Source organism: Peromyscus californicus, unplaced genomic scaffold (genome assembly GCF_007827085.1).
Source record: "Peromyscus californicus insignis strain IS unplaced genomic scaffold, ASM782708v3 Scaffold_7__1_contigs__length_154581171, whole genome shotgun sequence".
NCBI lineage: Eukaryota > Metazoa > Chordata > Mammalia > Rodentia > Cricetidae > Peromyscus > Peromyscus californicus.
The window spans coordinates 1909320-1930676 of record NW_026294595.1 but is presented as its reverse complement, the minus strand read 5'-3'; the positions used below and the strand labels follow the sequence as shown (position 1 = coordinate 1930676).

The 21357-nt window shown below is 44.3% G+C and overlaps 1 protein-coding gene across 8 annotated transcripts in view; it reads left to right on the top strand.

Annotated features, from left to right (window-relative positions):
• The window catches only part of Rabgap1 (RAB GTPase activating protein 1), a 129969-nt gene that overhangs the window by 106989 nt on the left and 1623 nt on the right, over positions 1–21357 (top strand). For 7 of the 8 annotated variants that reach the window (XM_052726613.1, XM_052726610.1, XM_052726612.1 and 4 more), the window contains 8 exons: positions 254–295; positions 395–523; positions 10290–10382; positions 10779–10889; positions 17514–17618; positions 18365–18448; positions 18876–18947; positions 20128–20325. In XM_052726613.1, the coding sequence (XP_052582573.1) occupies positions 254–295; positions 395–523; positions 10290–10382; positions 10779–10889; positions 17514–17618; positions 18365–18448; positions 18876–18947; positions 20128–20325 (834 nt within the window). Of the gene's footprint in view, positions 1–253; positions 296–394; positions 524–7086; positions 7534–10289; positions 10383–10778; positions 10890–17513; positions 17619–18364; positions 18449–18875; positions 18948–20127; positions 20326–21357 lie in introns of those variants that run through there. The other variant, XM_052726617.1, reaches the window with a different exon arrangement.

Below are 21357 nucleotides of genomic sequence, written 5' to 3'. Positions count from 1 at the left end.
ATGAAATGTTGGTATGCATTCTTTCTCCTTTTTTGCTCCTGTGTGTATGTATATGGGGTTGCCATGTTGAGAGTCACTATGTTGCGGCTCTAACGTTTGGTCTGGAATCGGACTGTTTGGGAAAAGCGTTCATTCTCTGAGTGTCAGAATAGGGCCGGAGTGGCTTGCCTTTAAGTGCCTCTCCTGATGTCCCTGGAGCGAACAGAACAGACCAGGTACAGACACTACAATTGTCTTGTCTCTTCTCTTTCAGGGAATAAGTGTCATTTTTAATGTCGCCCTTGGATTACTAAAGGTATGTCTTTTGGCGTCCTGCCCTATTCCATTGTGTCTGTGGTTTGTATCTCATGCTAAGTGGCCGTTGTGCTCTGTGGTTGTCTTTTCTTTCTTCAAGACTTCCAAGGATGACTTGCTCTTGACGGACTTCGAGGGTGCCTTGAAGTTCTTCAGGGTTCAGCTCCCTAAAAGGTACCGCTCAGAAGAAAATGCAAAGAGGCTCATGGAGCTAGCCTGCAACACAAAGGTAAAATGACATTTGTATTAATTCATTCTTTGTTTTTCAATTAATGTCTCAGATTTTCTGATTAAATTGTTAATGCTTGTAATTTATATTTGATAGTTCACATTGAACATCCTTTATCGTAAACGTTTGCACATGAGTGTTTAAGAACCAGTTAGGAGCTTTCTATTGTGTTTTGTTCTGATAGGAGTGGCATTGTTGCTATTTTTATTTTTACTGAACTATCCAGGGGTTAGAACTCAAGTGTGCTTCGCAAATTCATGTGTCTTTCATACACAGTTGGTGTATACAGCCTGAAGATCATTACATCATTGTTTAAGTGTGCTTGTGTTTTGACTGTGATGTCCATGTAGTCAGATATCATGTCATGTCAATAATAAAAATTTTTCAGATTTATTGAGCTTGGTGATATACACCTGTAGTCTCAGCGCTCCGGAGGCTGAGGCAGGAGGATCTTTAGTTTGAGGCCTGCCTGGGTTTATATACATGAGCTCTCAGAAAACCTGATCTGCACAGCAAGACTAACTCACAAAACCAAATGAAACAAAAACAAAACTATCAATTTTGATAGCATGCAGGATTTCCCATTTTCAAATTAAGGACTCACACCCCATAATAAGGACTTGTGCTTTTGTGTTGTATAGCTTGTACCTTTCTGTTTTTAAAACACCTTGATGTACACTTGGCTTTCTGTATCTGTGTGTTTCCTCTCCATGGGCTCAACCCATTGTGGATTGAAGGTATTTGGGGGAAAATACATGGATACAAAAACACAGATTATTTTTTCATTGTCATTATTCCCTAAATAGTACACCAATTAATATGCAGCATTTATATTGTCTTTAGGTGTTATTGGTAATCTGGAGGTCATTTCTCTCTGTATGGTAGAATGCATGCAGTTTCTACACAAGTACTTCACTACTTGATGTAAAGGACTGAGCATGCTCTGATTTTGGACCCAGCTCCTGTGGATCCTGAGGGATGACTGTATCTCACATCTTTGAGTTGAAGCTCATTGGCCTTGCTGGCCTGGGCTGTCGGAAGAGTGTTACTGTCCAGTTTACAGACCAATGAGACAGAAGCCCTGCCAACACTCAGCTGGTTGGGGACAGAATTTTGTTTTCTTGGTTTTCACTGTGCTAACTTCACCCTTTGACATTTATTGTTGTGATTAGAAATTCTCTAAAAAGAAGTAAAAGTATGTGGTGAAGCCTCATAATATAACTTAACATGGCTTTACAAGTTTTAGGGGTTTTTATGGTTAAAATATAAACAACTGCAATGTACTCATGGTTTGATAAATTTGTATTTTTAAAGAGAAAATACTGTAGTTGAAAAGGCTTGAATTCGGAATTTCAGGATAGAGACAGACGAAATAAAAATTGCATTTAGGTTCACATGAGGTACAGTGCAGAGTTTGATGTCACCACAGGCCATAGAGCAGGCACTGGACTCAGATCTGAATACAGAGCTGTTTTCCCCCTTCAAGGCTCCACTTTCTGGTCTGTAAAATAACATTAGCCTGGGTCATGTGTCAGACCAATTTAACAAAGACGACCCTCTGTTAACGCTTAGGGAAGTGAGATAAAGTATGATCTAGAAAGTGTCCAAATACATGAATGAGAGAAATGTGAATGTAGGTGCTGTAAGAAAGTAGCTCAGTTAGTGTGTGTGAACCCACACATCCATATCCAAAGCACTGTGGAGCAGCAGCTGATCGTTGTCTTAATGCTTACACATAATCATGTGGGTGTGACTTTGTACCTTGAGGAGTCAGGTAAGGCTCAGAATGGCCTCCTGGTCATTAAAGGAATGATAAAAAAAAAAAAAAATCCTATTAACCTGAGAAAAGTAAGGCTATCTGAAGTTGCTTACAACATGCCACATGCCCTGGGCTAATAAGGGCTTTTATGTGTGGGTTAACCATGATAGTATGTACATTGATTGCTATAGTGCTTAGGAATTAGTAAAGGTTCAAGAAGTGAGGGCTGCTGCTGGGATTCGCTCATCTGTTTCTTCAGACAGATAACAGGCACTGTATGGTCGCATGGGGATGGGTTTGTACAGGGCACAGAGCCAAACAAGCTCTGACACAGTCAGTTGTGTTCCTCATGGTTCAGCATGTGAGAAGGCCTCTCTTCTGCCCACATTCTTTCTACTTACCCTGTCCTTTTTGATGACCCTGGGGGCCGAGGATGGGAACATTGCTGCCACTCTTGCTTCCTATCTGCACCCTCCACAGCCTGTCGTTAAAGTGTGCCCTGACTCTCACCACCTCACACCACTTCCTTTCTACAGTCGTCCTCTGTCTGTCTTTTACCATCCCATTTTTCCTTCGCTTGAAATTCTTAAAGTCATCTCACCTTACCACAGGACTCGGGAGTGCTGCTGAGGCTCCAGGTCTGCCACAGTACAAGGTCTTGACGGCCTCTCTGATTCTGTCTCCTGCTGCTTTCACTTACTTGTTGCTTCAGACTTCCCTGGCTTCCTTGTGTTCTCAGACATACTCTGAGTATGTTCACCCCTCTGCTCTTTACAGCAGCTAATTCTTCTGCTTATAACTCTTGTGCTGTGTGCATGGCTCCACCACTGCCTCATCCAGTCTTCCCCTCAGATACCAGAGATGTCTTCCCTAATCACAGTATCTAACAGCTTTGCCCACCCTTTATACTCACAACTTTTATCTGACCTCATTGAAATGGAGTTAACAGCAGAGAGACTAGTTCTTGCTTACTGCTGAGTCCTTAACACTAAGTGTAGTGTCTGACAGATAACACTGCTTGGCTGGCTGGCTTGCAAGCTGGCTAGCTAGCCAGTTGAACATGCTGTTGAGTTTCCACTTAACTCTTTTATAAACATTTGGACAAGTCTTAAAAAGAGGTTCCAGCTCTACGTGTCATTAGTTGAAAACATGTTAGTAAATAGACACTTTCTTCCATAGTTCAGATAAGAGGTGGCTAATGTCCTTTTCCTTGACCATCCTTTTTAGTGAGTTCAGACTAACAATCTGCCTTCATAATATTGGTAGACCATGTATATGTTGTTTAGGGTATGAAATTCCTCCCAGTCCTGGAGAACTTTGCCTGTTTGGGGTATATTTTGGATGATTGCCCCATTTGTTCTTACTCTAGGTGAGGCTAATTTTTCTTGAAATTCATTCTGCAAGGGAAGCCTACAGCTTCACCAGGCTACAAGACATAAACCTTTTCTGCTAAAAGATGAAATAAAGCATGCACAGGAATAATTCCGTCTTGCTGGTGTACTGAACACCAAGATGTATTGAGGAAAACAGGGGGTGGTTAAGTTATTGGCATAGTGGAACTGCATGATATGGATTTAATCACTAGTAACTGCATCATAAGCCCTGTGTCCTATGCTGAACCTGTGGGAAGAGGCCTGAGGTGGTACAGGAAATAGACACAATGAGCTGTGGGGTTGGAGTCTCCTACAGACATGGAAAGGGTTTTGTGCTAAGTAATTGGTGAGGTATGGGAACTAGCTTGCAAACTTTTAAACTTTTTGGTGTAGAATTTTAAAAGTTTGGCTCTGCCATTCACTGGTATCCTATTCTGTTGTTTTTGTTTTGTTTTGTTTTAATGTTTTTAAATTGTGGTTTGTTTACTGGGTTGTACCTACTGATTAGTGTGAGAACTGGGAACACTTGGTCTCAAGTGACTAGAAACAAATACTTGTGTGTTACTGTGTTTCAAAACTGTAATAATGCTGTGATTTCTGGTATATGGATAGTCATTTCTTAGAAGTGTCTTACTCTTCCTGGTTTAGTGTTAGGGAGGGAGGATCGGAGGCCAGGGGAAGTCATGTGGCTTACCAGGTGGTGTGGTGGTCAGTGCCAGAAGGCCTGGTTCAAGCTCCAGCCTCTGACTCTGTACTCCAGTGCTCACCCTGCCTTATGCCCCTGTCCTTTCTGAAAAAGTGCACTGAGGATTAAGTTTGATAAGGCAGTATCTGAAATGGCCACAAGATGGGTGTGTTGCTTAAAAAGCTCCATGTTCTCTGGGGCCTGTGAGCCTTAACTTTCTATTCCTCCTGTGCCTGTCCTTTTGGTTTCTTGGGCACTTGATGTCTTCCTTCTCTTTTTTGTCTTCAGATGAGCTAACGCAGGACTGAAGGGTTTCGTCTCTTGAGAAGCTAGAGCCCATGGCTCTTAGTGTTAAGTTTAGTGTGTTATCAAGGCTCACCAGCCAGTCCACCAATCCTGTCAGTTTGTTTATGAGTCAGTAGACAGAGAGAAAACTGTTCCCACTGCTGCACAACATCCCCCTCGTGAGTTTCCTAGGAGCTCCGTGACACTTTCATACTCGTGTGCCATGCATAATTTTTAAGAGTAAGGAAAGTGAGAAAAAGAGTTTCTAGGCCTTTTAATTTTTGATTCAAGAAATATGTAAGGGTTGGACATCTGCCTAGAATCTCGGAACTTGGAAGGCTGGAGGCAGGAGGATCCCCAGTTCCTGGCCAGCCTTAGCTAAATTGTGTAGCTGATGTTTGCTGTCAAGGAAAGGAAGGAGTAGGGTCTAAACAAGTGTGAGATGTGAGACTAGATTAGATGAAGAGTCGTTGGTGAGGTGGCTCAGCTAGTCTCCTAGATGAAGCCTCTGCTCCTTTATAACAGAATCCTGCCTAAGGCAAAGTGGAGCCTGTGAACCATTGCATCCTGGGAATGTGATATTTCAGACATGAAATGAATGTGCAGGACTTGAGGCTACCTGTAAGAAAAGATACTACTACAGAAACCAGTGATGGCTGGACCACTGAGATCTTAACCATTTGCTGCTAGGGAGACATAAAACCCTTTGGAATGTAGGATTTACTCTTTTTTTTTTTTTTTTTTTTTTTTCTAATGTACTCACAGACTCTGAGAAAACATAATGCTTCACACAGTGAGATGAATCCTCATGGTGACCGCTGAGGTCTGTTTAGAGATGCCTAGAGTATAGAAGTAATTGCCAAGGCTGTCAGTGGGGATGATGTGGAGATAAGAACCCAGGAGATCCAGACTCTAAAAAGTGCTTGTGTTTTGCTGTAAATAACGGACTGACCTGTCTCAGCGTGGACACTTGCTCTCTGAACACGGTCCCCAAAGCTGTGCTCCTCTCTAATGCTAGGTAAGACCACAGTGTTTGGTTCATGAGTGCGTCCATTGTAGAACTAGATTTTAGTGAGGAAACGTGCGCCTTGTTTCTAGTGACTCTTTTGTCCGTAGTGTGCCCTACATGCTGCTGGCTAGTGCAAGGCCAACAGGAAACATGCCTCCTCCTCCTTTAACAAGCTAGGTTCCCTTTGGCTGTTGGCTCTTGGGGCCTTGGCTACTAATTTTTTCTTGTATTATAGAAAAGCATTTGGGGCAGATTCAGATGCCTGATTCTGTCTCATGATCTTTAAAGGAATCTGAGTATGAGCTATTTGAACAAATAAAAAGCTCAGAAGTTTAATATGATGTTTAATTACATCAGGTATTTTAGAGGGCCAGCCTTGGGCCTCTGTCTGCTGTATGATGCAGGTCAGACTAGACAGCAGTGTTAGAGAGAGAGAGAGAGAGAGAGAGAGAGAGAGAGAGAGAGAGAGAGAGAGAGGGAATGAGGCCGTAAGCAGCTGCTGTGCATAGGCTCTTCTTGCACAGCCTGGCCTGCCTCCATCATCAGATGATAGTTCAGGTCAGTAACGTGCAGGCCACAGAGATGGTAGGAAATAAGAGTCACCCAGACTGTGGTCTTGTGATGTTGCCCATGAACCTCATTTATGCATGTCACAACTGATTCAAAAAAAAAAAAAATGAGGCAATAACCCTCTGCGTTGTCCACCTCAGGAAACTGTTCTGAGGCGTAAATAAAATAGCAGGTATAGAGGCACGCTCCTATCTCCCCCAAGCACTCTTGAGCTGGAAGGAGGGCCAGTGTCCAACTTCTTGAATTTACGTCATCGATCCTACTCTGCATCAGGGTCCCTCCTGCAGCAGACCTCTTGTTTATTCCCCACCACCCACCAGGTCACCCAGACATTCGACTTCAATCTTGTCATGCTGCTCTAACAGGCAGCCTAACTGAACTCCCTGTGGCTCCCATACCAGGTCACCTCCTACCCCTGGAAAACTTTCTTAAGGCATTCTGGAAACCTGCTCTTCTTCTAAAGGGCCAGGGTAGTTCATGTTTTTCTGTGTAAAATGGACTTCATTTAAGTGGTTTGATACATGCTCGTTGTCTCAGTTAGGGTTTCTATTGCTGTGAAGAGATGCCATGGCCATAGCAACTCTTACAAAGGAAAACATTTAATTAAGGATCACTTATAGTTTCAGACATATAGCCCATTATCATCATGGCAGGAAGCAGAGCAGCATGCAGGCAGACATGGTGCTGAAGCTGAGAGTCCTTACACCTTGATCCAAAGGAAACAGGAGGTGAACTGTCTCACTGGGCGTAGCTGGAGCATCTGTGAGACCTCAAAGCCCACCTCCACAGTGACAGACTTTCTGCAACGAAGCCACACCTAATGAGCCACTCCCTTTGGGGGCCCTTTTTTTTTTTTTTTCAAACCACCACAGTGTATTCAGGAAGCTGCTCTGTTTCTTTCAGATAGGTTGCCAGATAATAATTGCAACAGCAAATAACAGTTACTATTTATTGAAAAGGCCTCCCTATGTGCTGCACATAGTAGTTTTCTGTGATGAGATCCTCTTATACACACTCAGAAGCACTATTAGTATTTTACAGAGGAGTAAGTCATCTGCCAAGACTGGAGCTGTGGTGTATGATTCACAGAGCACCTCAGTAGAACCCAGGTCAGCAGCCGCTCACCTCTCTCCATCTGTGTGGGCCTTGACACAGTGCACTGTCTGCTCCAGAGGCTGACTGGGAACCAGAATCACCGGGCAGGTGGCGCATGTTGAAGAGTGCATTATCCAGTTCTCATGACAGATGAATGGCTAAAGGAGAGCTCTTTGAACCACATTGGAACTTATACTAAATACCAAGTCGGGGGACATTGAGATGGCTCAGCAGGTAAAGGTCATTGCCACCAAGCCTGACAAGGCTGAGTTGGGGCCCCAGAATTCACACAGTAGAAGGAAAGAACCAACCGACCTGAAGTTGTCCTCTGACCTACAGATGTGATTGATGCATGGCACGTGTGGTAATGGCACACATAGACCTATGTGTGCACACACAGAATAGTGTAAATAATTAATGTAAAAATAAAATTAAGACATGAACCAGTTGGCATGCCCTAGGTCTTCACCCTCTCCCTAATGTGGAGATTCTTACCTGAGGACCACAGCATTTACAGAGGTATTTACGGAGTATTTTGCTAAGGGGATGGGTACGACTCTACCCCTAAGAGAGAGAGGGATCATGTACTCAGGAATCCCTGAGTAGGGCTACTCCTCAGAGCTCTACTCTGACTGCAGTGGGTATGAACCTGCTTCACTTCAGTTACCACCCCACACTTGGACCAGGAGTTTGGTTTCTTTTTCTTGAAAGAAACTTAAAACAGGGCAAAGGTTCAGTTCTTACTTCAATCTTGCTGAAGGATGACAGTATCTCCTTGTGTAAAGCGTAATTTTTGAAGCACCTGATAGAAGTCAGCTAACATAAGCCTTCTGAGCTCTGGAGCAGAATGCATAACTCATCTTTCCTTCCAAGTTTAACTACAAGAAATGCGTCGTGGATGTCTGAGTGGAGACTGTGTCTCTTAAGTATTTTCATGACTACTGTATGACAGAAATGTCACAGTAGAGCTCTGTCTTGGCAGAATGTGTATGTTGGTGTCTAGATATTCCTGTGTCACAAAGGCTGTATAAAGAACATGGTCCATAGCAGACCGTGAAGGAGGGCCTGACTGAGACCTGTTCAAGCATTGCTCAGGCACTGAGGTGCATGGCAAGTGAAACAGACATGGAGCACACAGCAGGAAGGAAGCAGCACCTGAGTAACTGATCTTGGCTAGGTTTCAGGAAGGAGCTGAGACCTCACCTTCCACTCACTGGACACCAAGGATGCCGAGTTTGCCAGTTTCAATCCAAGATAATGAAATTTGGAAATTAGCCTTTCAAAATGTGTGGTTATGAGGAAAGTGTTCATTCTTTCTTAGCCTTGCTTGAGAGTGAAACACTGAAGTACCCTGAAGGTGTATGAAGATCCTGTGCAGGAGATGGTGTCTGCTCTTTATTTAGAACGAGCTCAAGAGAGCCTTTGTCTTGGCTGCCGTCACTTCTCTTTTTGCCTAGACTGAGAAGAACGCCAGGAGAAGAGCATGCTGCCCATGAGCCTCAATTATTTCCTGATAGGACTGGTTTATGAATTTACTGATCTCACAGATGTTTTATTTGGGTATGGTTTTTGTTGGTTTGTTCTGGTGACTTAGGACCACAATAAAAGTTTAATGGGCATCTTTGTGGCGACTGTAGCCAGAGCCAAAGAGTGCACTCTGACCACCGGCTTTAGGATAGCCATGCCAGACTCCAGGAGCATAGCTCCAGTTGAGGCACATCTGCTAACAGATCATACAGAAGTCAGAGCCAGTGAGAGGATCCTCCAGGGTGCCTGAGCTGGGTCAAAGCATGACCAGAAGGAAATGCAGGCTCTGCCGCAGCGTGCTGCGGATGTGCACCTGCTCCCACTTCTGCGTGGATTTCTTCATCTGCAGTTCCCTGGACCTGTGGGCCAGGAGCAGATTGGAAAATGAGTCATTTGGTGCTGATAACTAGAGCTTTGAGAACAAAGAAACACTATGCTTACTGAACACGTCTGCTTCATCATGCTATCTGTTAGTGCTCATACTTTATATAATTTTAAAAACACAAGAAAATGGCTAGGCTTGGTGGTGCACACCTTTAATCCCAGCACTATGGAGGCCCAGGTAAGCAGATCTCTGGGTTCAAGGCCAGCCTGGTCTACAGAGTAAGTTCTAGGACAGCAAGGGTTGTTATATAGAAATTTCAAAACAAAAACCAAAAAAACAGAATGAGTTACCTTTTTGGAAGGAATTGAACAAAGGAGAGCTAAATCTTGAAGTTCACTCTTACTTAAGATTGAAGCAAAAGAAGTGCCCGCCAATACACAAAGGACTGATAGGTATAGGAAAAGAGTGAAGATTCCCCAGAAGAAAGAGAAGTAGTTGGTCATGATAGAGCATGAAAATCTAGGGAGGGAGAAGGAAGACTTGGGGAGAGAGGGAAGGAAGCATGGTAGCTTCAGAGCATCCTTTGTCTACAGCCTATGGAGTACAGTAAGAAAGGACACAGTGGAACAGTGAGATCTGCTTCTAAGGCAAAGAGAAACGTGCCTTTTAGAGGCAGAACACAGTGGAAAGAGGGCTTGGGCTTTGACTGGAACCCAGTGGCCAGGCCTTCAGGCCCAGACTTTACCATCATCCCTTCTTGACATCTTCAGTCCTAAGACAGAACCTCTTGACCCTCAGATAAGGACGTGGTGTACCTGGGGGGGGAGGGGCTCAGGTGTAAAGCATTTAGTGACACCACTGGTGTGTGCTACAGAAAATGGTGGCTTATTATTATTACTAGGATCAAACAGACCCCAAAATTACATAGGCAAAGCCTAGAGGTGTTCCATAGAGTAGTGTTAGTAATAACTTGGGGGACCAAATATCCCTGATGGAGTCTTGGGCTTGTATTTGTCTGTGAAGATTTGCACCCCAGTGTAGTAAGCACCATGTCCACAGTACTTGGGTCTGCCCAGGTCAGTGGCAGTGAGCACCTCCACCGTCAGGTTCCTCATCTGTGCTGTGACTTCCTTGGCAGATTAGCCAGAAGAAGCTGAAGAAGTATGAGAAGGAGTACCACACCATGAGGGAGCAGCAGGCCCAACAGGAAGACCCCATCGAGCGGTTTGAGGTTCGTATACAGCCTTTACTTCATGGGCCGTAACTAGCTTTATTGAATCTTTTTTTAAAAAAATTCAGTTCCACTGTTTCAAGGCTGGTTTTCAGACTGAGTTTGCATATGAGAAAATAACAGCTGTTGGTGCTCCAAAGCAGCCGCTCAAGTTCCTTATTCTTTCCTCAGTCAGCCAGAGAGCTGCTGAACACGGCCACTTCAGTTAGTCGTGTGTGTCTTTGTGGAGACAGAAAATTAGAAATTGTTTATTGAGAAAAATGTTTGGATTGGCCGGTGATGATGTACGCCTTTACAGGACTTGGAGACTTTTTTTTGAAGCTTGGCCCTTGAGAAACTATCGTTTCCATTCGATTTGTTTTTGATGTCCATAACCTACTTCTTTCCCTCCTACAGCGGGAGAATAGGCGGCTACAAGAAGCTAACATGAGGTTGGAACAGGAAAATGATGACTTGGCTCATGAGCTGGTCACCAGCAAGATTGCATTGCGGAAGGACCTGGATAATGTAAGTGTGACAGATGAGAGGAGACGGCTCACGGCAGTGACGCCGACTTCAGTTGACGGCTGTGGTTTCCGTCAGCCCTGCCCTGTCAGGGAGCCGCTATGCTGGCCTGCCCTCCACCCTCCACATGTGCTCACCAAGCCTGCCTGTTTTCCCAGACATTGAGAGGTAGTGGAGGGCTGTTTGCTTGTTTGTTTGTTTGGGGAGAGGGCCTTACTAATTCTCATGCTGTTGGTTAGTAGCATTCATCAGAGCTTCCCAGAGTCCACACTAAGATGCACAGAGGTTTTGTTCCTCTTCCTGTTGAGGGCCTGCTGAGTGATGCTGCTGCTAGTGGGGATCCGTTCAGTGATGAGCAGCCGTCCACCGGCAGACACTCAAGTTTTGTCTGTCTCCCTCGTCCTGACAGCACGGCTCTCTGATTTCTGTGCCACGAGCTTCCCTTTGAAGAAGTAGTCTCCTTCATGGCGCAGGATCGGCAGACTTATTTTGTGGCAAGATAGTAATGTTTAAGGTCTTTATTGCTGCTAGTTGATTCCACCATTGATACAAAAACAGTTCACAGATAAAAGAATAAACATGGTTGTTGTCTAATAAAAATTTATTTACAAAAATTGGAGATAGGTTGAATATGGCCCCTGAACTACAGTTTTTCTAAGTCCCTGGATTTAATCGCCCAATACCCTGAGATGACTTCTTTGTTGGTTTGCCAAGATCCTAGCAATATACTTAGGCCTCTCACATTTTTTTATATATATATATATATATGTATATATGTGTATATATATGTATGTATATGTATGTGTAGATATACATATATATCTACACATACATACATATATATACATACATATATGTGTATATGTATATTCTATCCTTAGAATATGAACTTTAGAAAGTCCATGACATCCATCCAAGTGTACAAACAGTGTGCATGTCATATACTTCCTTGAAAACACACACTTTCATTAGTTTTGCAGAGTCATTAAAACATTAAAGGAAAATATAGCAGTATCTGCTGGTTCTTTTTCATTTTCTTCAGAAATTGAAAATTTCAGACACACCTTGGCTGTAATCACCTAGTCTGCTTTCTGTTCACCTCGAACACTGAGGTCTATGGCGGTGGCCCAGGTAGAGTCGGGATTGCATAATTTGGCATTTTGTAAAAAAAAAAAAACGCGGTGGTGGCGCATGCCTTTAATCCCAGCACTTGGGAGGCAGAGGCAGGCGGATCTCTGTGAGTTTGAGGCCAGCCTGGTCTACAGAGCGAGTTCCAGGACAGACTCCAAAGCTACAGAGAAACCCCGTCTCGAAAAGCCACAAAAAAAAAAAAGCCTGCAAAGAGCAGTGGGTCAAAATTCTGGCTGCTAGCAGACATTTCCCCAGCTGCAGTGAGAACAGTTCAAGGCCATTAGCTCCCTGTGACCAGCACCTGGGCTCTCACTGCCATACTGCCACAGGCCTGCTTGTCAGGTGCACACAGTTGTCACTGCTCAGGCATTTCTGCCTGGAGAGGAGAGGGAGCTGGTGTAAGTGAACAGGGCTGCAGAGCTCACCTCACACTTCCCTGCCAGCTGTGGATGGTGCTGCAGAAAGGAAGTAAAAGTAGAGAAGAGTCCCAAAGGTACAGCAGTGGCAGGTTGGCCCAAGGGCATCAGCTTGAGCTATGGCATTTTTCTACTCTGTAAGAACCAGTGATAGCAGTCATCTAATGGTCAGTGGTAAACTCTAGACTTAAATTTTTGTTTTTGGGGGGTTTGTTTGTTTTTTCGAGACAGGGTTTCTCTGTGGAGCCCTGGGTGTCCTGGAATCTGGGATTCACTCTGTAGCCCAGGCTGGCCTCGAATTCACAGAGATCCACCTGCCTCTGCCTCCCTAGCGCTGGGTTCAAAGGCAAGTGCACCACCACCACTCGATTGGACTTGGATTCTTAAGCCTGTCTCTAAACAGTGTAAACCTGTTTTTCAGATGTCTTATCTTGGCACTGTAGTCAGAAAACCAGGCTATGTTCCTGAGACCTGAAGTAGAAACAATGAAAACTGTAGCAGTTTCTCCCTTGGCACAGACACAGTTACAGCGCTTCACAGAGCTCTGCTAATCTCTTACCTTACCTCTTCCAGGAAGGAAGGAAGGAAGGAAGTTGTTGTTTTTTGTTGTTGTTGTTGTTGTTGTTGTTTTTCCTTTTGAGACAGGATCTTACTATGGAGCTTAGAACAGGCTTAGAACTTTCTATATAAACCAGGCTGGTCTAGAACTCAAAAAGATCCATCTGCCTCTGCTCTCAAGTGCACCTTCACACCAAGCTAAGAATTGTGTTTTTAATAATTATGAGGTGCAGAGGGAAAAGATATCCAGAAAGCTAGAGAGCTCTGGAACTCACTAGAATGCCTGAGATCTTTCCTGTGATATCAGACTGTCTCCATAATAGATACAGAAACAGCCAAGGAGCTATGATCTGATGTTGTAACTACATCACAAGCACATCTTTGGCACAGTTGGGTGGTAGGCCTTGTTCCAGGCACTCTATACAAAACAGCCCAGTGTCCAGGACCATGATCTCCTTTCATTGATCATGAAGTGGGAGCAACACAGGTTGTCCAGGTAGTTGCAGAGCAGTCATCATGGTGAGACCCAGACGGCCTGAATCCAGTGTTTACACTCTAAGCAGGCTAACCGGCTGGCAATAGGAGCCGTGCCAAGTAGGACTCCGGAGCCTGTGCCAGCCCCCGCAGTTCTGAGCAGGCACCCTTTCCCCAGTTCATCGTCCCTGATTAGTGCCATCACTGAAAGGGATGTGAAGAGGTTGGGGTACTCTCACAGTCTTGTGACTTCAGTGGCTCAGTCTTTAAAAGAAGTTCATTCCTTTTGAATCCATCCTCATACCTCTGTTGTGTTTGTTGTTATCTGCCTCTTTGTGCTGTTTACAACTGTGGAGAAATGTCTAGTCATTTAATTCCTTGGTGACCCCAGAAAAGCTTTCTCCTCTGTGCACTGGCATGACAGTTGTAACATTGGGGTTGCAAGAAGAGGGAACCTATAGAAGGTCCCTGACATGGGGCTGTGGCACTGTCTCAGTCCCCTGTAGCACGGATGCTCCTCTGCCTTGAGACAGTATGGCATCAGAGCAAAGAGCAGCATGGAAGCTGGGCGCTGGGCCAGCCCATTACTAGACTTTGCTATAGCACCTCAGCCCCCTTGTCAAACATCAGCTGACCCTTCCTTAGTTGGTCTAATTGACACTCTAGCTGTTCCATCCTTATGCCAGGACAGAAGCTTTATATTATATATTATATATTACATATTACATATTATATATTATATATGTTACATATATTATAGAACCTTAAAATGAAGTCATTTAAGTCATCTGGCTTTGTTCTTTTTAAAACTTACTTGACTGTTCTAAGTCCTTTGTATTTCTATAAAACTCTCAATCAGTTTGCCAGGTTCTAGAAATAGATGCCTTCTAGGATTTTAAGCCATGTTTCATGGAATCTGTCAATTTGTGGCAAGGCTTGACATGTGAGCAGCAGCTGAGCCCTCAGCCTGTGGCCTGTCCCCTCTGTGTTAACATTCCTTCAGTTCCTCTCAGCACAGACTTGTCCCTGTCTCACTCTCCTACAAATGGTGGTGGGGTTTGTTTGGTTGGTTGGTTTTTCAAGACAGGGTTTCTCTGTATAGCCCTGGCTGTGCTGGAACTCACTCTATAGACCAGGCTAGCCTCGAACTCACAGAGATCCACCTGCCTCTGCCTCCCAAGTGCTGGGATTAAAGGTGTACACCACTACTGCCTGGCTGGTGGTGTTTTCTTAATTGTACTTTCCAGTAGTTGATTGCCGATTTCTAGAAATACAGGTAATTTTGTGCCATACCTTGCCAAAATCTGATAGTCTAGTCGAGGTGTGTGTGTGTGTGTGGGGGGGGGGGGGGTGTTTTTATTTTTCTTTTGAGTTTTCTGCATACACACACACTGTTGTATCTCTGAATGAAGACTTCAGTTCTTCTGCCTTTTCTACTGCTGTACTTGCTAAGGTCTTTAGAGTAGTACTGGATAGGGAGCAGGTGATATGGCTTCGTTTTGCTATTAGTTTTGGGGGCAACTTTGAGGAGCAGAGAAAACTCAGTTTTGTCATGATTCTGTTGAATTTTGTCACACGCTTTTCTTGCATCTGTTATAATGGCAAGATATATTTTCTTAGTTTTATTAACTCGTTACATCATGATGTAAACTAGCTTTACATTCCCAGTTGAGTTTCATCCTTGTTTTATAATAGTAAGAATTGAACATGGGGCTTCACACATGCCAGGCCAGCACTCTACCCTCAGCTGCAACTGAGCTCTTCTTATTTCCTGTTTTGAGACAGGGGCCTTACTAAACTGTCCAAGTGGGCCTTGAACTTGTGATTTAGTAAACTTGGTTGTGAGGCTTACAACTTACTTTTCAGGAAATTGTGAGCTGACTAGAGCCTGGAGTTGGGGTAGTTCCCATTCTTCTGTTCCCCCAAATGCTGGGATTAGAGGTGTGCACTGCTTAGCTGGTCTTGGTTTCATGTCTGTCTTTAAGAACCTTGTCCTTAGTGACCGAGCGTGTGGCTCTGCAGCGGCTGCTGATTGCTCATACATTTATAGCAATGTTCCTTTTGCACCCCTGACGTCACCTGATTGGTTGTTTATCATTAAGGCTGGTCTTTCCAAAAACCAGCTTTTGTTTTACTGTTCTGTTAATGTCTGTTTTGAGCTAATTTCTATTTTGTGGATATTTAATCTATATATTTTCTACTATCTTAAAGGTTTTAAAGATTACTGCAAACCTTTTTAAAAATCATCATTTAAAATTATGAAGCTGGGTAAGCACTGTCTTTATAAGGACAGCCCTGTTAGCTATTTACTTATTTTACTTCCAACTTACAGAGTTTTATGTAGTGGGACATCTACATGTGTTTCCATTGCCTCCTTCCTTGTGGAATGGCCACAGCAATCCTCATTGCTCTTATGTCTGTGTGTGCTGCATGGCAGGCATCTTTTCTACCCTCTCCTTTTAACACACCTTTTGTCTTATAATGTTATATCTAGATAGAAATTTGTTTTCTATCTTGCTTGCTTTTTTTTCTCTTTTGCTGCATCCTTTGTTTAATTAGGTATTTGCTTGGTCTTCCATGAGTCACATTATAGACTATTGTGACTTCTCTCTCGCCCACAGCTTCTGCCACTTCAACCCCAGGACCCTTAACCTTTTAGACATTTATTCTCTGATGTCTAAGACATCATTCTTCTGACAGAAGCCCCAGTGATAGGAGAACGTACATGGTTTCTACTTCCCTCCTAGGGACCAGTTGTTTCCCAGATGTTTTTCAGCCTTTTGATTACAGTGGAAGGGGAATCTGGTTCTAGTCACCCTTCATGACTAGAAGTAGAAGCCTGGATTTATGTATATTATCCCCAGATGGTCTCATCTCAGCTGCTTATGTAAACAGAGTAACTGCAGCAAGTGGGGTCCCATCAGAGGACTGTGGCTGTGGCAGTCCAGTAGCCTCAGCGTACATTCCCATCAGCACAGTGCTCAGAGTCAGCTGGAGTGCTGGAGCACATGCTTTGGAGAGTCTAACTCTGCCACCTGGCTTGTGGGAGCTTAGGAGAGACCCCCCCTCCCCGCCCCCGCCCTTGCTCCCGTGGAAGCAAAGCCTGTATAGCTGGATTAGCTCTTCCCCTGGCTGACCCATGCTTGAAGTCAGCCTCACTGAGTCACCTCCTCCGTGCAGTGCTCAAGTGCTCTCAACCAGCTGTGTTCTCCTTACTGTCTCCTTGACTGGTGTCTCCGTTTTGCTTGTGACTGCCTCTTGGGTTTGCAATGGAGGAGGAAGTAGTGAACTGTCACTAGAAAGGGCAGCACGCACCTCTGTTTATGCCAGCAGTCTGTAAGTAATCAACAGTCAACTGAGCGCGCTCATGTCATGCCTGTCTCACTTACACATGGGAAGCCCAAGATTGGAGTCAACACTGTTTAATGTCAGAGAAGCTTGGGAAAGTTGTCTAGGAACGGACCAAAAAAGACCATCCCCCCTAGCTTCCTTGACTGATGTCCAGCACGATAAACACTCTTCAGTTATCTGTGAAGGGATCAGAGTCAGGAACCACAGGAATTTCCCCCTGGGATTCACATCTCTACTCACCAGACATTTGTGTGTGCTAGAAAAAAAGACTAGGGTGGAATATGGCCATTCAAAATGATACAGCGTGCCTGAAGGAAGCAGCCTTCCCTATTGAATAACTTTAGCAAGAACATATGCAGGACTATTTGGATGCACAAGAGAAAACTGTATTAGAATTCACAGCTACCATTCCAGTGTTCACTCTAGCCTAGGCACTATACTGATTACATGTTATGCTGGAGAGCCTGGAGCTTAGAAAGGGTCTTAGTAACTTATCAACTATGAGATTTGAGACAAGTCAAAAAGCTCAGTTCCTCACCACTGCGCTGTACTATCGCACACTTCAAGTAGTCTAGGTGTGACTTGAGCTATCATTCCTGTCTGGATTGGCTTTTCCTACTTTCTTAAATGGAATACTGCCCTGTGAAATTCTGAGCTTAGTTGAGTGCTCAGTGATGGCATCTCCTCAATGTTTCAGGCAGAGGAAAAGGGAGATGCACTGAATAAGGAGCTGCTGATGACCAAACAGAAGCTGATTGATGCAGAGGATGAGAAGAGGCGGTTAGAAGAGGAGTCTGCACAGGTGAGGGGATCCTTGCTCCATACACCTGCATTTTGCAAATACTGGTAGGTTCAGCTAGAACCTCTCAGGACTGGAGAACCTGGACAGTGGCTTTGGTTAATTTTCAAAGGCCTTTTTTATTTCCTCTCTAAAACATAATGGTTCTTAACAACTAAAGCATGAGTTAGTGTATCATTGAGGTGGGAGAGGCTCCTGTAAATCAACATGGAAAGCAAGGGGAGAGTGCTAGTGTCTGCAGGAGCGGGTGCATCTCAGAATGTTCAGTACTTCTGCTCTTGTCCTCGGTGCCTCTGTCATAACACTGTGAGAGCTGAGAGTGCTCTGGGACCCAGAACAAGCTCCTCCCCCTCCCTCTGCACACCTGCAGAACCTCCACAACTACTGTCTCAGACAGGACTGGCGAGGGTGAGCCTGACCAAGCTCAGAGGCCTGTGTAACACTGCCCTCTCTTCCTGAGGTTTTCCATCTGCGTGGCCTGCATTGTCTCTTGTACAGTGCTGAACTGATGTTGGCAGAAGCCCCACTGGACATGAGCACAAGCATTTTTTGAAGTGTTACTTTTCTCCTTGTATTGTCTTTAAGTACAGAAGATTAGTGTTGTATTGAGGAGAGGAGGAGGTGGATGTGGGGGGAACTAAGCCCAGCCAGAGTTAGGTGAGGCACTTTTTGGAAGGCTCAGCACTACGCAGTTAGTCACCGAGCTTCCTTTTTCACTTAAAACGTTCACTTTTCTTTAATGTGCACAGTTAAAGGAAATGTGCCGCCGGGAACTTGACAAGGCAGAATCAGAGATTAAAAAAAACAGCTCTATCATTGGTGACTATAAGCAGGTGAGTTCCTTTACCAGGGCCTGGGCTGGGGACATGGTGGGGGACTGCACTCTGGCCTCAGTGCAGAAGCACACTGGCATCAAGCTCCTGTTCTTACCTCAGTCTCACTTGTGAACTAAGCAAGCCTGGGAAGATTGTTGGGTTTCCACTAGGCATGCTTGGAAGAGTGCCAGCGTGTGTCTGAATCTTGTCAGATCACCCCTCCAAGGCTGATACAATTTCACAAACACAGAACCATACTGAACTTGTTCCCTTCTATACCTGGGATCTCACAGTGGCCTATACAGAACGTGCAGGCCAGTTCCCATCTGTGAGTGTGTCAGCCTCACCTGTCCAATCACAGCGTATTCCAGCTGCTGCTAGAATATAATTTATTCAAAGTCCAACTTATGTAGGTGATATTGAACCTTTTATTTTTTTCCTTTAGATTTGTTCTCAATTGAGTGAAAGGCTGGAGAAGCAACAGACAGCCAATAAAACAGAAATTGAGAAAATTCGGGTAAGACTTGTTGACTAAGCAGATTTCATACCCTCTAGTTCATATTATGGCCTATCCTTGACACACAGGTCCAAGTGAACCAGACTGAGCAGTCCAGATAAACTGCCTGTCACAGGCTTGGATCTGTCTCCTCTGGAAGGATTGAGAATGAGACCAAATGTGCCCTGGCTTTAGACCTCACACTTGGACTCCTGTCATAAACATCATCAGGAAAGCTGCACCAAGTGTTGCTTGAGGTGGAGATTCTTGCTTCATTGTTCTGCAGACTCTGGATGAATTAAACCCCCCTCACACCGCAGTTAACACTGTGTTGCATAGTCTTCCAATCTTTCCTGGTCTTACTTTCCTGGTCTTACTTTAAAACATAAAATTACATTCATCCCAATTAGGTGTTCTTTAAACATTTACATCTCTAAATTTGGGAAATGGATTTTTTTTTTTTTTTTTTTTTTTTGGTGGTGGTATAATATAAATTTCCCAGTGGCGGTCCTGTTTTGGTGAAATGTAAATATTTGTGACTGTTTTACATACCTTATTATTTTTCATTTTTATTTTTAATAATTTTTGTATTTTTAATAATTATAATTTTTCTTTTCATTATTGAGTTGTTTATGGGGGTAGGTCAGGTAATTGCATTTGAGCACAGGTTCCTGTGGAGGCCAGAGACATTGTATTACCCCTAGAGCTAGAGTTGTAAGAAGTTGTGAGCCAGCTGATGTAGTGCTGGAATCAAGCTCAGGTCCTCTGGAAGAGTATTACATGCTCCTAACTACTGAGCCATTTTTCCAGCATCTACATCCAGTTTTTGTACCCTACTTCTTTATACTAGTATTAGTATTTACCCATTCTCCCATATTATCAGGCTCCCCTGAACAAGCACTGATCACCATATCCCACTGCTCCTAGTTGGATAGTATGTCTCTATGCCCAGTTCGTGAAGGTCCTTGTATGTGAGCCTTTGTTCTCTTACCCCAGCACTCCTCACGGTGTACAGCAGGTCAAGAAGGGGTATTCTTACTGCTTTTGGTATGGAACACCAACCAGGCAGTCTTCGAAGTAGGTTGCTGACAGTTTCCCAAGAAAAACAGGCTTTTCTAGTACTCACAAGAGACACTGAGGCACATGTAGTATCTGACAGGTGCCATCTTTTGGGGCTCTCTACTTTTGGTGTTCACTTCAGCAAAAGGTGGATGACTGTGACCGCTGCCGAGACTTCTTTAACAAAGAAGGGCGAGTGAAGGGCACCAGCTCAGTCAAGGGGGTTTGTGACGAGGACACGGATGAAGAAAAAGAGACACTCAAGAACCAGCTACGGGAGATGGAGCTGGAACTGGCACAGACCAAACTGCAGTTGGTAGAAGCCGAGTGCAAGATCCAGGTAACAGCAGTGCGTGAAGGCACACACTCCATTTGCAGTCCAGATTCCTGGAGTGGGCTAGAGACCCCAGAAATGACTTTTGTGGTTTCGATGTCATGTCCATTGCTTAAACTGTGACCACAGCCCTTCTGGGTAGAACACTATCCTTTTTACCTACCAGAGCATGTTGAACCATTTAGCCTGACCTAAGGATCTGGACTTTATCATAGTAAAAATTACCACCAAAGCTTCAGTCTTTCTAGTGGGACACAGAGCTAGTGTTTAAAAACTGTCGCTCCCCGACTCAGGCTGGGTTAGTAACCCTAACCTCAGGTTCCTGGTGTCCATATAGAAATAAGAGTTCTAATCTTTGTCAGGCTGTATTGAGTATAAAAATATTATGTAGGAAGGGCCATATGTGGGTATGGGGGCTTAACAAATACAAACCTTTTTGTCTTAACCTATCACTTAACTGCTTTTGTGACCTTGGGCATATTTCCTAATTTATATGAGTTTCCAGCCATCCTTATCACTGGGGCAGCATGAGTGGCAGGAACCTGGTTCAGGTCTAAAACTTCAGACCAGCTCTCCCATGTCACAGGCCATTAATGGACACATCTACTTCTGTCAGGTTCTGCCCTAGATTCTGGGAGAGGGTTTGTGGGACTGCCCAGCACAATCAAAAAGTCCTCACCAAGATAGCAGTATCTAAACTGTGGTCAGAGAATGGACAGAGCAGCTGCAGAAGGACTGAGCAATGACATTCTGGGCTGAGGGAGCAGCTCAGACCACAACCTAAGGGAGGAGAGGCCTGCCTAGTGAGGAATCTCAGGAAAGGGATGGAAACCAGTGCCAAGGCTAGTAGAGGAGAGCTGTAAGGCATCTCAAATGCCACACTGAGTGATTTGGATTTACAGGGGATTTAACTAGATGGTAGTATGCCTGACAGTGAGTGAATCAAGAGGCCGTAGTAACAGACTAGGCAAGAAAGGGCTTTACTAGGAAAGCTCCCAGATCCATAGGCACTGTAACCCTGCCTCAGGAGAATGAATG